The 13,634-nt window shown below is 48.3% G+C and overlaps 1 protein-coding gene across 5 annotated transcripts; it reads right to left on the bottom strand.

The window, feature by feature from the left end:
- Window positions 1-2,425: 2,425 nt before the first annotated feature.
- On the bottom strand, window positions 2,426-11,065 carry AMZ2 (archaelysin family metallopeptidase 2). Of its 5 annotated transcripts, none has more exons than XM_081220463.1 (9): window positions 10,992-11,065; window positions 10,463-10,551; window positions 10,083-10,172; window positions 9,261-9,543; window positions 8,773-8,946; window positions 8,517-8,645; window positions 5,745-5,908; window positions 4,245-4,421; window positions 2,426-2,987 (listed from the first exon to the last, which is right to left on the bottom strand). In XM_081220463.1, the coding sequence occupies exons 4-9, from the start codon at window positions 9,541-9,543 to the stop codon at window positions 2,832-2,834; spliced, it is 1,083 nt and encodes a 360-aa protein (XP_081076589.1). In that variant the 5' UTR covers window positions 10,083-10,172; window positions 10,463-10,551; window positions 10,992-11,065; the 3' UTR covers window positions 2,426-2,831. The 5 variants fall into 5 exon arrangements, with proteins under 5 accessions (XP_081076589.1, XP_081076588.1, XP_081076590.1 ...); XM_081220462.1 differs by having other exon boundaries at window positions 10,959-11,032; XM_081220464.1 differs by having other exon boundaries at window positions 10,981-10,998.
- Between the last annotated feature and the right edge of the window lie 2,569 nt (window positions 11,066-13,634).

Genomic DNA, 13,634 nt, shown 5'->3' with positions numbered 1-13,634 from the left:
GGAAGCTGCCGGGCGCTTCCTGCGGGGGAGAGGGAGGAGGAGGGAGAGGGGGAGGAGGGGGGTCGGGGGACCGGGATGGGAGCGCGCTCGTTCGTGGCGCGGGCATCTCTGCTGCGGGGCCGGGGCCGCGCTCGGCCTCCCGCTTTAGTCTCTGCGGCCTGAACTGAAAACGTAACCCTTCTCTCGACCCGAGAGACACTGCTGAGTCCCTGGGCGCCAGCGTGAAGGCTCCAGCTTCACTGTTTTCTAGAATGGTGTTCACCCGTGGAAAACTGCTCTCTTTACTCCCAAATACCTTGTTCCTTCAGCATTTGCAGAGCAAAAGCTGCACAGGTTTCTGTTTGTCACTAAGTGAACATCATTCTTAAAAACTACAAAGATTTACCTACAGTGTATAAATTTAGTTGCAGGAAACAAATTATCTAACTTAACCCTAAGAAATGTTCTAAAAGTAAATGCAATGCAGTAATTGGTTATACACACTTCAGTGATTTCTGAATAAGTGCCCATGACCTAAAACTTCTGCTCGTCCAGCTTGTGACAACAGTGAATGATTTGTTTCAATAGACCTTTTTCCTGGTCTCACAGTGCAAAGGCGGTGCAAACAGGCTTCTATCTTGACCAAATAGCTGTAACCCCCACTGACACACACAGCCAAATCTGAGTTCTTTTAGGCTTGGAACTAACGCTGACCTACAGGACTAAAACTGCGCTTACCCTGTAGGAAAAGGAAAGAAAACTGAACGGAATGGAGAAGAGTTAAAAGCACGTGACTCCAGGAAGATACACAACCCGTAATACAATCCATAAAAGTCCACGCTGCACTGGGTTCTCTCTGCAGTATTAGAATGACCAAGTGTCTGCCCTCCAGTTAGTTTTTACCGCAAACCACCATTTTCTAAATGACTCAGGGAGGTTTAATCGAGTAGGAGAGTGCATGGAAGAGAAACCGTTGATTCGGTTCTAAAATGTGCTTTAAATCATACTGCAATAAATAATAACTGAAAGGATTTAGGCATCAAAGTTAAAAAATTACCTTTAGCTTCACCCTCAAGATTAAAGGAGAAGTGGGATGCTCGGCATGCAGTCATGTGATTTGCTCTAATTTCTAGATTTCCAGGAGACTCGGGATCCAGCTGAGGCAGGCTCTCAGGCTCTCAGGTCTGAGGTCTTCGCCCTGTTCCCCACGGTGGGAATCCAGCCCATGTTCCCAGCCGGACAGGCCAGTCATGGGCATTCCTGGCACACCCACGGGGAACCCCACCCCGACGCTCTCACTCAAAGAAACAATGCGACAGAAAAAGTGCAACACTCACAACCGTAAGGACCAGTATGTAAGAGGGAAGAACAAACCTGACTCCATACTGGATCTGTGTCTTTCACTTTAACCTTCCTGTTCTACCACTTTTGCTACAATTTAAGAATGTTGCCTAGAGCCTGAAACATACAGAAGAGCCCATTCTCAAGGCTCTGACCTTGAAGGGTGTAACACTTTTCCATTCATATACAGAGGAAAAGCTGCAGAACAGAATAACATTTATCTTGTTGGAGGTTCACAGGAACATGGTGACCTGACCTACGGGGACAGCTGCAAGAACAAAGGATTCTGACACCAAGAAGTCTGCAACAACCAACCACGCCCCTGCCCCTTTTAGTATAAAAGCCTGAATTCTACCAACCATGCCCCTGCCCCTTTTAGTATAAAAGCCTGAATTCTACCAACCATGCCCGTCCCTTTTAGTATAAAAGCCTGAATTCTAACTCCTTTGGGACACTAGTCCACCATCTTCTCGGTCCGCTGGCTTTCTGAATAAGGTCACTATTCCTTGCCCCCAGAACTCGCCTCCTGACTTACTGACCTGCTGTGCTAGCCAGCGGTACAAGCTTGGACTCCGTAACGACTACAACAAATTATCTGCAAGACCCCTCACAAAGGGTTCTTCTCTCTGTGAAAGCTGAGAATTGCAATGTCCCCACAAGCATGGCGTAGTGCAAGTACCACTGGCATTTTCACTGGAAAATATTCTTGAGGACATATTTTAAGCTGCTAAAAACTGAAGTGAGCTGTTGTTTCTTTCAGGGATGAGCTAACGATCAGCAAAGGGAAAAAAGAGGTAAGGCAGCCCCCAAGGGTGGAAAAGTTTGCAGAAAAGCAGAAGGGGTGTGAATGGAGAAAGTGACTTGGCCCGGTCAGCAGACCGGGAGCACCTCTTTCTAAAAACTGAACCAGAAATCATCCTCTGGAAATTATGTTCCTTGGAAATCCTTTCTCAGGACTGGGGAGAGCTATTTTTACAGGATTTGTTACTTACTAGTTACTGCTGGCCCTAGCTCTCTCAGGAGACATAAACGTATCTGAAGATTGGAAATGTTGTGCTTGCTGCCACAGACCAGGCTACTAAGACAGAAGAGAAGGAGTTGCGAATTTTTGTTTGTTTTGTATTTTTTGCAGTACGCGGGCCTCTCACTGTTGTGGCCTCTCCCGTTGCGGAGCATAGGCTCCGGACGCGCAGGCTCAGCGGCCATGGGTCACGGGCCCAGCCGCCCCGCCACATGTGGGATCTTCCCGGACCGGGGCACGAACCCGCATCCCCTGCATCGGCAGGCGGACTCTCAACCACTGCGCCACCAGGGAAGCCCCCGAATTTTTATCATTGTAAATGAGCCTCAGTTCCAAGTTCCAAGTTCCAGTGCTTTAAAAAAAAATTCCACTGTTACTTTGACACAGCGCAGAATCAGTGTAACAGTTTATTCCAATGCAGTACAGCACTCCACCCAAACGAAAGCACAATGTGCAAGTGTTTATTTTAATTAGTCCTATTCGAAGGCTCTTATTTCTGGAGAACAGCAAGGCATTTTGTTATCCACTCTTTCCACTCTTTAAAGGCTTCCACAGGTTTCGGCAAACTCAGAGGCTCCTCACGGCTACGTTTTGGAGTGACTGTAGGTGTGTCAGTGGACTCAGCATCAACCCACCTCACCAGCGCCTTGAAAAACAGATTCATCTTTTAACAAATCCCAGCAAAATAGACATAGGCAAGAGAAAAACAATAGCTTCCAAATCAGGTTATCTACATCGGTGACTTATGCTACCCCACGGAGATGTTCCATTTGATAAGGAAGGTCACAAGGGTGAGACCACGCTTGTCAAAGGGCATGCATCAGAAACACGCCAGCTGTGAGCACACAGGACAGTCATGAGGATGCACAGGAGAGAAGATTAGAAAGAATTACACTTAGTCCTCACAGTTTTTTGAAGGTGGGAGGATAATTATTTTCTTTTCTCCACTTGCTAAGTGTTCCACAAGGCATTATACCGTGGTTGTAATTTGACGGGGATATGTATACACCTGTTAAGTGTACACATAGGCATGGCAGATATAGATATGTGAAGACACACATGTAGGCATGGACTGCAGTCGCTACGTTTGTGGACACACAGACATTCACTTGCACAACGAGATTAAATACTTTCCCTCCTTCTTAAAATCATGCCTTCCTCCTAATGAATATCATACCCTTGTCCCATATGTGGAAAGATAAATCACTTCCACATATTCATAGTTTTGGGGTTTTTTTAATGTAAATTTATTATTTATTTATTTATTTTTTGGCTGTGTTGGGTCTTTGTTGCTGCACAGGCTTTGTCTAGTTGCTGCGAGCGGGGGCTACTCTTCATTGTGGTGCATGGGCTTCTCATTGCGGTGGCTTCCCTTGTTGCAGAGCACGGGCTCTAGGCGCGTGGGCTTCAGTAGTTGTGGCTCGTGGGCTCAGTAGTTGTGGCTCGTGGGCTCTAGAGCACAGGCTCAGGAGTTGTGGCGCATGGGCTTAGTTGCTCCGCGGCATGTGGGATCTTCCCGGGCCAGGGCTGGGACCCGTGTCCCCTGCACTGGCAGGCGGATTCTTAACCACTGCACTACCAGGGAAGTCCCTTCATAGAGTTTTTAAACATGAACTTTGCCTTGCTTATCAATATTTATCCTGCTCTGCAAAGTCAAGCTCTCTGGCCCTAAATGAACGGGAGACACAGAAACCTCTTCCACCATTTCTCAATTAATTCTAAGTGTAAGGCAAGTCAAAGTTTTTAAGAAAGATATTTCTTTGCATTTTTTTTAAAACCACAGCTTCCTGCTTACCTTTGCACTAATTTCCTCTGATAAATCACCTCCAGAGAAGGGCCTAATAGAAAATGGTAGTTTGCTACTTAAATAACCACTTCCCCCTTTATGGCTTCCCCCACTTACTTTGTATCTGTCTTTAAGGTGGAAGCCGATAGCACTCTGCAACTTGCGTAAACAGACGGGGCAAAGGTCGAGGGGACGCTGGTCCGCTTCTTCCAAGTGGTTGGAGCCTTGCATCAGGCATGCAAGCCACTGGCAGTGCCGAAGTCCAAAGATATGTCCAATCTCATGGGTTAAAGTCTGCAAGACATTCATGTGGAGGCTTACAGTGCCACGGCCATCAGCAACAAGGTACACCCCCTTCTTCTGCATGCTCTTCCAAGAAACCAGTTCACAGGAATGAGCTCCCTTACCATCACCACCAAAACCTCAATCTGCCCAAAGACTTAGTCCCTCATTTCCCTGAATGTCTTACTGCCTTCCTCTCTGGGCTTCAGTACTTCCCCCCCAAGGGTTTCTCCACCTCGACACCACTCACACGTTGGACAGGATCATTCCTTGACGGGGTCGGGGAGGGGTGTCTTGTGCACTGTAGGGTGTTGAGCAGCAGCCCTGGCCTCTACCCACTAGATGCCAGTAGCATCCCCTCCCCTGCTGTGACAACCAGAAATGTCTCCAGGCACGGCCAAATATTCCCTGGGTGGCAAAATCACCCCTGGTTGAGACCACTGCTCTGGACCAGTGGGATGCTTGCTAACATTTAGATTCTGAGGCCCTTCCCCCAGAGATGCCGAGCTGGTAGGTAAGAGGGGAGCAGCTTGAACTGCATGTTAACAAGCAGATTAATGCAGGGAAGGTACAGCTGACCCCTGAACGAGGGGCGGGTGGGGCACCGGTCCCCCTGCAGTCAAGAACCTGCTCTGGCTTCACAGTCAGCCCTCTGCATCCGCAGTTCCGCGAGCCCTTGCCTTTCTCACTGGCCCTGTGGTGCCAGTGAGAAACACCACACGTAAGTGGACCCATGCAGTTCAAAGCCATGTCGCTTAAGGGTTAGCTGTACTCTGAAACCGTCATCCCACCAGGTGTCGTTCTCTACCCCTGACACGCAGCAGTGGTGAAAGCAGAAAAGCCCGTCTGGCTATGAAGAAAGGGGGAAACGAGGAGACAGGCTTTCCACAGAGCAGGGCAGGGGGAGACACGAGGAACCAGCAGCAGAACCAGCAGCTGCAGTAGGCAGCCCGGAGCCTAAGGGAAAGGCCCATTCCCCGCCAGGAGCCGGAGCGCAGGGGTCCCGCAGGCCCCCGGGAGTTAGCCTGACTTGACAAGCACAGCGTCCCTATCCGCCCAGAATTCTGGAATTAAGCTAATGGTCAGGAGATGGGTACAGCCAAGGCCGCATGTAACTAACAGGACAAAAAACTGTCACAGATACTGTACATTTCAGTATGAAGGTACCATTTACATTCTGGTTTTATTGATAATTTCAGTCAAGCAGTATCCACCAAAAGTATACAAATGACACAAAGTCATTTATAAAACTACCTTAAGGACTGTGGATATATAAATTCAGGGGATCAAGATCTCTTGAAAAAACACTCCTGGTGGATTGTTTGAACAGCTCACCTTACAGGACCGAAGCAGCAAAACACTAGTCACTTCAGGAACGTAATAATTATCAAAAACTGAGTAGTCACTTGAAGATTTCTTCTGCAGCTTCTTCAGTTTGCCTTCGTAGTGTGAGCTGTAAAAATCACTGCCGTACCTGGCAAAGCTGAATATCCCCACACCTAGGAAAAGAAGACAAGCAATGACAGAATAAGAGGAAGATCCCTGAATAAAAGACTAAAAAAGAGCCCGCTTGGGCATCTGGCTGGGGAGTGCCCGTCTGTCCTAGTGAGTGTCCGCAGCCCCACTAAGCTTGGCTAAGGTTCACCCAGACAAAGGAGACTTCTGCCCCAGATTTCCCGATCAGAATCTTCTGCTAACCAACCTGCTCTGCTCTGTAAAACTCAATGATCTTGACGTCAAATTCTTGAGAAATTTTAAGTTCCAGAGGGTTTTTTCCCCCACAAAAGAAGTCATTTTGGGGGGAATTCCCCGGCGGTCCAGTGGTTAGGACTCTGCGCTTTCACTGCTGTGGGCCCGGGTTCAATTCCTAGTTGGGGAACTAAGATCCCACAAGCCAAGTGGCAAAAAAAGAAAAAAAAAAAAAAAGAAGTCATTTTCTTAAATAGCCCAAATAAAGTACTCCAAAAGGAGCGACAGAGGGACTGAACCGCAGGCTCATGACCTCACTCTGGAAGATCACGATAAACAGATCTCGGTGCCGTGCATGTCACTGAGGGTCCTGTCCTTTCCTCGTGCCCTGCTATACAGGAAGACATCCGGCCACTGCCCCACTGCCTTGGTGACCATGCCTGGACCCTGCCTTCAGAGAGAAGAACCTCTCCTGTCCTCCCCCCTGTAAACTCAGCACAACTCTCTCTGCAGCTGTGCCCGTGACCAGAACAAACACCCCTGTAACTGACTTCCTGTGACACCTACGCTAGCTTCAACCATCTCTGCACAGAGAACAGACTGACGCACCACTCGTTCTAAAGGGGACTGACTGCTTTATGATTCCACTTGTTTACACTGTCGCTTTCATGTATGCCTCTTTCAGTTGCTCTTCGATAGTAAGGAACATTTGTGTTAAGGCAGTGAATTCATAGTAAGTTTGTCCAACCTAATCTGATTCAAAAACAATGCACCTCACCCCACCTTGGTATTTGAGATTTAGGGGAAGAGAGCATTCTGTAAGTTAAGAAAAAACTAAACCTACTCTCATCACAAGTGACCTCCTCTGACCAAACAAGTGTGGGTATATTTCACTATAATACCTTCAGCAAGAACATTTTTTTCTTCTAATAATCCTACCAAGAGAGTATTTCCTTTGGTAATTAAATATTTCTCAATTTTAAAATACCAATCTTTATAAACTTGGAGAGAATGAAGTCACTTGTAGTAGGATACTATCTCACTGCACAGCAGATCAACCCTGCTCTCCTACTACATCTTCTCTTACATCACACAATATTTAAGAAACTTACTGAGAAAAAAAAAAGAAATAGAAACATTTGGGGGGAGTACTTCCTGATCTCCTCAAATGCATAAGATAGATTGGTTAACAATATCTAGATAAATACATTGTTTAAAATTTTTTTAATGGTTCTATCTCTATCAGGTTAATAATAAAAGGGGAAATAAAGATTTAGCTCATACAAATTTATTTCTGATAGAAAGCTCGTACAAAAACTCAGGGGGACAGCAGCGACCCAGGTCTCCGAGAGAGTGTTAGTAAGGTCATGGGGGCAGGGGGGGCTGGCGCTGTAAGAATGTAAATGGAGAGTGAGGATGAAGGGGTGGGAGAGGATGAAGGGGTGGGAGAGGATGAAGGGGTGGGTGGGAAGAAGAGGCTCCAAAGCACCCTAGGCCCCCACCTCTGATGAACGGGGAGGAGAGGTGTGTCTCTAATAGGAAGAAACATTTGTTAGCGAGAGCTCCCACCCCAACAAACCCTGGAGCTGATGTAACAGCCAGTCTATAACCTCTGTACTCATACAGGCCCTGCTACTTGCTCCCCATCCCTAGAACACTAATGGACAATCATGCCCCTCAGTTTACTGGACTTTTCCCCTTGAAACCTGTTTTAGATCCTGGGGGAAAAGGGTAGAAAAATAAGAGCCAAAACAGAGGGGTGGGGAGAAGGCAAAAAGAAAAACAAAATAGGCAAAAATATGATTTGCTTCTGTATCCTGTCCCAGCCCCAGTGTTATCAAGCAGGGTTTGCAATGAGTCAGTTTATTTTACTTCAAGTCAAAGACTGAAACTGACCATAAAGAAGATAACAAAATGTCCTGAGACACTGGATATGAAGCACACTTGTAAATCAGTCTACAGCTCCCTCATCTGTGCAAGACTACTAAAAGAGCTGAAAAACAATTAGCAAGATTTTCGCTTACATTAATGACAATTCAAATATCCTTATTTAATTCACCTTGCCACTGAATTATCTACATTTACCACCTGTTGTGCTGAATGCCTATATATGTGCCAGGCATATGTACACACTTTTTACGGATCAGCACTCTTATGTAAATTATCTCAAAATGACACTGTGAAACAGGTATTATTAGCTTCAAGGTCACACAGGCACTGAACGGCCAACCTGTGGAGAAACCCAGATCAAAGGGGTCTGTCAACAGCATCCTTCCCTTTATGGCAGGATGCCGCAGCAGAAGTACTATACAGTCTTAAGTATCAAAATTGTAATTGGTTGGAATTTTTCCCTCTTTCAAAATCTTCAAATAGTCTCAAGTTGAGGAAGTGTCTACCAACAATGTCAAAAAGGCATACCATCTGTCAAAGAGGCCTGTCCAAAGACAAAATTCCAGGAGTCTCTTGGGTAAAGATCGATCATTGTTATTCCCACAACACAAAAAGCATCTTCAGGTTTCTTCTTTTTTAAGAACTTCAGGATCTGCCCTATTTAAAAAGAAACACACATGTGATATATATATATACACACATGTATACGTGTGTATATATATGTGTGTATACATATATATATATATATATAACTCAATTCAAAGTGTAAAGCTGTTTAATTCACCTGCATGAATCTGTAGGTTCTGCGTGTTATCATTGATTCTAAAGGAGCACCTCGTTGCAGAGACAGGAACTGGTTCTAAGAGTTTTACCGTCAAGCCATAGAAAAATGCTTCACAGTAGCCCTTGAGCCATTTCACATATTCTTCACTGATACTTCTGGTGTTTCCTAGCAATCCTATAACATGGAAGAAAATTTAAAGACAGACTATAAGATGACTAAAATAGCCTTTACCTCAGTCTACAATTAGAAATTTGGAATTAGACACAAACCAACTGTAAATTTTCAATGCACCTTTATCGTTCACTGAGGTGAATATGAATTAGAAAGAAACAAAACATCCTCTTTTAAGGCAGTTTGGCTACAAAACTTCCACCTTGGGAATGAATGTCAAAAATGATTATAAAAACTGCCCGCCTGAATGAGACTGACAAGCCAAACTATCCCTGGCAACAGCACCACTGCAAGACCAAACCAAATTCAATATATACCAATGCACTGTATATAAATACTGTGCTTCTGTGGAGAAGGTATCTTTCTGTAAGGATCATTGAAAAACTCTTCAAAGTCTTGGGGAGCCTCAGGATGGGAGGTTATCCAGTCTGACTGCGAATGCAAAGTAATGGGTCCAAAGAGATCACTGTCTGGCCGGAAGGCTTCGTCCATCAGACGCTTTTCCCCAGCATCTAACTTCTCATACTGTGACACAAGCGCTGGGTTCTTTGAGATGAGAGCTGTCTTTAGTGTGTGTTCAGAGTGCCGTACTGTTTGCATCTACCAGAAAGACACAAGTAGTCAAATATAAAATGCATATCCATACTGGTGACTTTAATCTATGTACAGCCTCCAGACATCTTTTATTTCTCCCTAGCATGGAATGACTGATTGATTGCTAATGCCCTGGAGTGATCACTCCAAATTACTGTTTGCTTTGCCCATTTCTAATCAATTTCTTGGGGAGGGTCTCTGAAAGAGTGAAAAGACAACCATGAAATTCATTCCTCCATCTCTTAGGGAACCTGCTCCTATTATAAAAACTAGTGGTAACCATAAGACATGACCTGATTTCCCATTTCCTTCTGCCATTTGGGTAATAATATTATGAACTGACTCATTAGGGCCACATGAAAAATACTCATCCTTTCCAGTGTGACTCAAAGATGTTCACGACCAAATGGAACGAGAACTAATGTAAATCTTGCCGTTTCTGTGACTTAACTGCAGGCTGATAATATATCTCAGCCACTGAAGTTCATTGTCTCCGGGTCGTGTCACCCTGAGGAAGACGCCAGGTGACTAAAAGCCAGACTCACAGTGACAGGCCTCTTCCATTCACATCGCGTGCCTGCGCATAGATTTCATCCTTCCCTTTGAACGGGTCAGACAGCTGTTCCACCGCGAGGCTTTGTGAGTGAGGAAAGGAAAAAACTGGACGTCACTGTCTGGAACTATCATATTTTCTAATTATCTACATTTCCTCCAGTTTAACGACAGGCAATTGACGGGAAACTTTAAGCGAATGGCTGTCCCGGATGGACATCTGAACTCTGGCGTTCCAGAGTGTGGAAGAAATCCCCAAAACGAAGCTGTCTCTTGTCAAAGCTCTCCTGTGAGCAGAGGCTCGTCCTCACTGCTCCACAATGGGCCGAAATGCGACTTCTCCTCCAGGACAACGTCCTGTCGTTCTACCCACCTTCAGGGAGAGGGCGGCTCCCTCTCAAGTTTCTGCCTCACAAGGACCGGCATGTCTGGGCCTGGGCGGGAGCGCGTGGTGCCTTCACCCTAACAGTAAAAAGGCGGTGTCAAAGGTCAGGAGGCCTTCAGGTGGGGGTCACTTCCGGGGATGGGGGCCCGAAAGCTGCCAGCGCGCCGGGACCGGAAGCGGACGGCCACCCTGGCCAGGTGTCCATAGCAACTCGCTGCTTGGGCTCGGCCCCGCGCCAGCGCGACCCGGTCCGGTAGGGGGCGGCCTGGGGGATCCCCGGGGACTGTCTTTTCCACCCGAGGAAGCCTGGCCTGGCTCTCCCGAGACACTCCCGCCCCCGCCGTCCTCCCCGCTTCCGCCACGGCTGCTCCTCCCACATCTTCCTCCCTCCCCACCGACCGCGACCGTCCCCATCCTCTACCAGCCGGCCGCCCGGCCAGGAGGCCCCAGCCCGGAGGCTCCAGCCCGGCGCCGCCACCCTCACCCCATCACCCTCAACCCGTCACCGTCATCCCACCGGGCGCTGACGCCGCCCGCCGGGTGCCCTGCGCCGTGCCCTGCGCCCGACGCCGTGCCCCGCGCCCGACGCCGTGCCCCGCCCCTTCGCGCACGCCACGCCCCACCGTAGCACGCACGCTCCGTTGTGCCCCGCCCCTTGACGCCCTGCCACGGCCCCGCGCACCATGCCCTTCCCCCGCCGCGCTCCACGCCCCGCTGTCGCGCTCCACGTCTGGCCGTCCCGCCCATGCGCCCCGCCCAAGCCCCTTGATGCTGTGTCACGGCCCCGCCCCGCCCACGCGCTCCACGCCCCGCCCACGCGCTCCACGCCCCGCCCACGCGCCCCACACTGCTCTCCGCGCTCCACGCTCCGCCCGGCCGCGCAAGCCAGTCTCGAGGGCTCGGGAGCCGAGTCCTAGTGGCCGCCGTGGCCCCAGGTTCTTGGGCGGAGCGCGGTCACGAGGGGGCCACGAGGCGCTGAGATCAGCCCCGCGCTCGGCCTTTCTGCCCTGACCTCCCGGGGCGCCGCTCTCCGGGGCGCCGCTCCGGGGTCAGCTGCTCGTGCACGTGCTCGGCTGGCCGTGGGTGTGAGCAAAGCTCTCGGCGTGACAGAGTCCAGCGGCGCGGAAGCGAGTCCGCGGCGGCCGCAGGTGGACTCACAGCCCGGCGCGGAGATGCGCCCACTGGCGGGCGGCGCGGAGGGGGCGCCCGGGACACGCGGCTCGGCGGGGCTTCTCTTCTCCCGGGATGCGCCCGTTGGTGTCTCCCGGCGCTGGAGACGGGCTGGGAAGTAGGAGAGGCGCCCGCGGGCGGTAGGACTGAAGCAGCTCTGCGGCCTCTGTGTGCGGGACGGAAGGGGACAGCTCCGATCCCGAAGGCCCCCTTCAGCCCTGGGAGGTTGCGGGATCGAAGCGGAGGATCCCTCATCTCATCCGTGTGCTACCCTTTCGTGCGGCCAGCGCTCATCTCAACGTCGGGACGGCATGGATGGTCTGGCTGGCCAAGGCCACGGAGTGCTGCCAAGGAGACAGCGCCGCGCCATCAGCATCCCCCTCCCTTCGAGGCAGCAGCCTCCGAACAAGCCCCCGCCTCCGATTTGCTCCTTTCTGTCCAGCTCCCGTCATTCTTCCCCAGGTTCGCACCGCGCTCACCAGCCCCTCTGTCCTGAAGGCTTCCTAGGAAGGAACCTGGAGAACACCTGGCCCTTTGTAATCCTGTTTCCTCAAACCCTTATTCACGACCTCACCTAAAGGGATGCCCAGCTGTCCCAGAGCCAGCCCCAGACATGACTCCTGCCCTTCCAGCCTTAACTCAAAGATACTCCTAAGTCCTGTTTTTCATTCTAAGCCCCTGTCCTACTGCTGCAAAGCAACCTCTGGAAGAGGTTCTCATGTTTAGAATCATCCAAGTTGTCCAAAAAGAAAATTTGTGGGCTTCCCTGGTGGCGCGGTGGTTGAGAATCTGCCTGCCAGTGCAGGGGACATGGGTTCAAGCCCTGGTCTGGGAAGATCCCACATGCCGCGGAGCAACTAGGCCCGTGAGTCACAACTACTGAGCCTGCGCGTCTGGAGCCTGTGCTCCGCAACAAGAGAGGCCGCGATAGTGAGAGGCCCGCGCACCGTGATGAAGAGTGGCCCCCGCTTGCCGCAACTAGAGAAAGCCCTCGCACAGACACGAAGACCCAACACAGCCATAAATAAATAAATAAATAAATAAATAAATAAATATAATAATTAAATAAATAATAAAAACAAGTTTTTAAAAATTTTGTAACAAGCTTAGAAGATTGCAGAACGAAAAGGGTAAAGAAATGCGAAGTATATGGCAGATGAAGGATTTTTAAATGACTTTAAGGAGATGGACATCATGACATGAAAACGAGCAAAGAACAGGTACTTTGAATGATGCATTAACGTAAAAGGGTTCAACTTTACTCAAAATAAAATGAAAACCATTCCAATACTTTTTTCTTATCGATCAAGTGACAAAACTGTTTACAGTTGACCCTTGGACAACAGGGGTTTGAACTGCAGAGAGCCTGTGCGTCCGGAGCCTGTGCTCCGCAACGGGAGAGGCCACAACAGTGAGAGAGGCCCGCGTACCGCAAAAAAAAAAAAAAAAAAAAAAAAAAAAAGAATTGCAAGCTTACAGAAAAGTGTCAAGAATAGTATAAAGAATCCCTATGGAATCTTCAGCCAGTTTCCGCAATTAACGTTTTACTTCATTTACTTTCACTGTCTGTCTCTCTCCCTCTGTGTCTCTCTGTCTCTCTATTATATATAATATAATATAATATAATATAATATAATATAATATAATATAATATAATATAATATAATATAATATGATATAATATAATATAATATATTTCCCCCGAACCATTTGAGAGTAAGTTGCAGACATGATGTCCATTTACACCTAAATACTTCAGTATATATTTTCTAGAACCAAGTAAATTCTCATAAATAACCACAGGACAATTAAAACATACCAGTATGGACTCATATTTTAATTGTACCCCTTCACCCCCTCCCCAATGCATCTTCCTTACCATCTCTGAATTTTACTCACCCTGACATTCCACTAGAGATCCATGTGCATTAACAATCAACTATAGTTCTTCTTCCTACTTCTTTGATTTTATCTAAAAATTACTAAACCT

The sequence above is a fragment of the Mesoplodon bidens genome (assembly GCF_964165515.1).
Source record: "Mesoplodon bidens genome assembly, chromosome: 19".
Taxonomy (NCBI): domain Eukaryota; kingdom Metazoa; phylum Chordata; class Mammalia; order Artiodactyla; family Ziphiidae; genus Mesoplodon; species Mesoplodon bidens.
This window is presented reverse-complemented; position numbering and strand designations above follow the sequence as displayed.

Excerpts from the sequence above, each read along its gene's own strand:
- AMZ2 (XM_081220463.1), bottom strand. The coding sequence starts at position 9,543 with ATGCAAACAGTACGGCACTCTGAACACACACTAAAGACAGCTCTCATC. Across the intron at positions 8,646-8,772 it reads GAACCTACAGATTCATGCAG|GGCAGATCCTGAAGTTCTTA; the intron begins GTGAATTAAACA and ends CTTTTTAAATAG. Across the intron at positions 5,909-8,516 it reads ACAGGCCTCTTTGACAGATG|GTGTGGGGATATTCAGCTTT; the intron begins GTATGCCTTTTT and ends TTCTTTTCCTAG.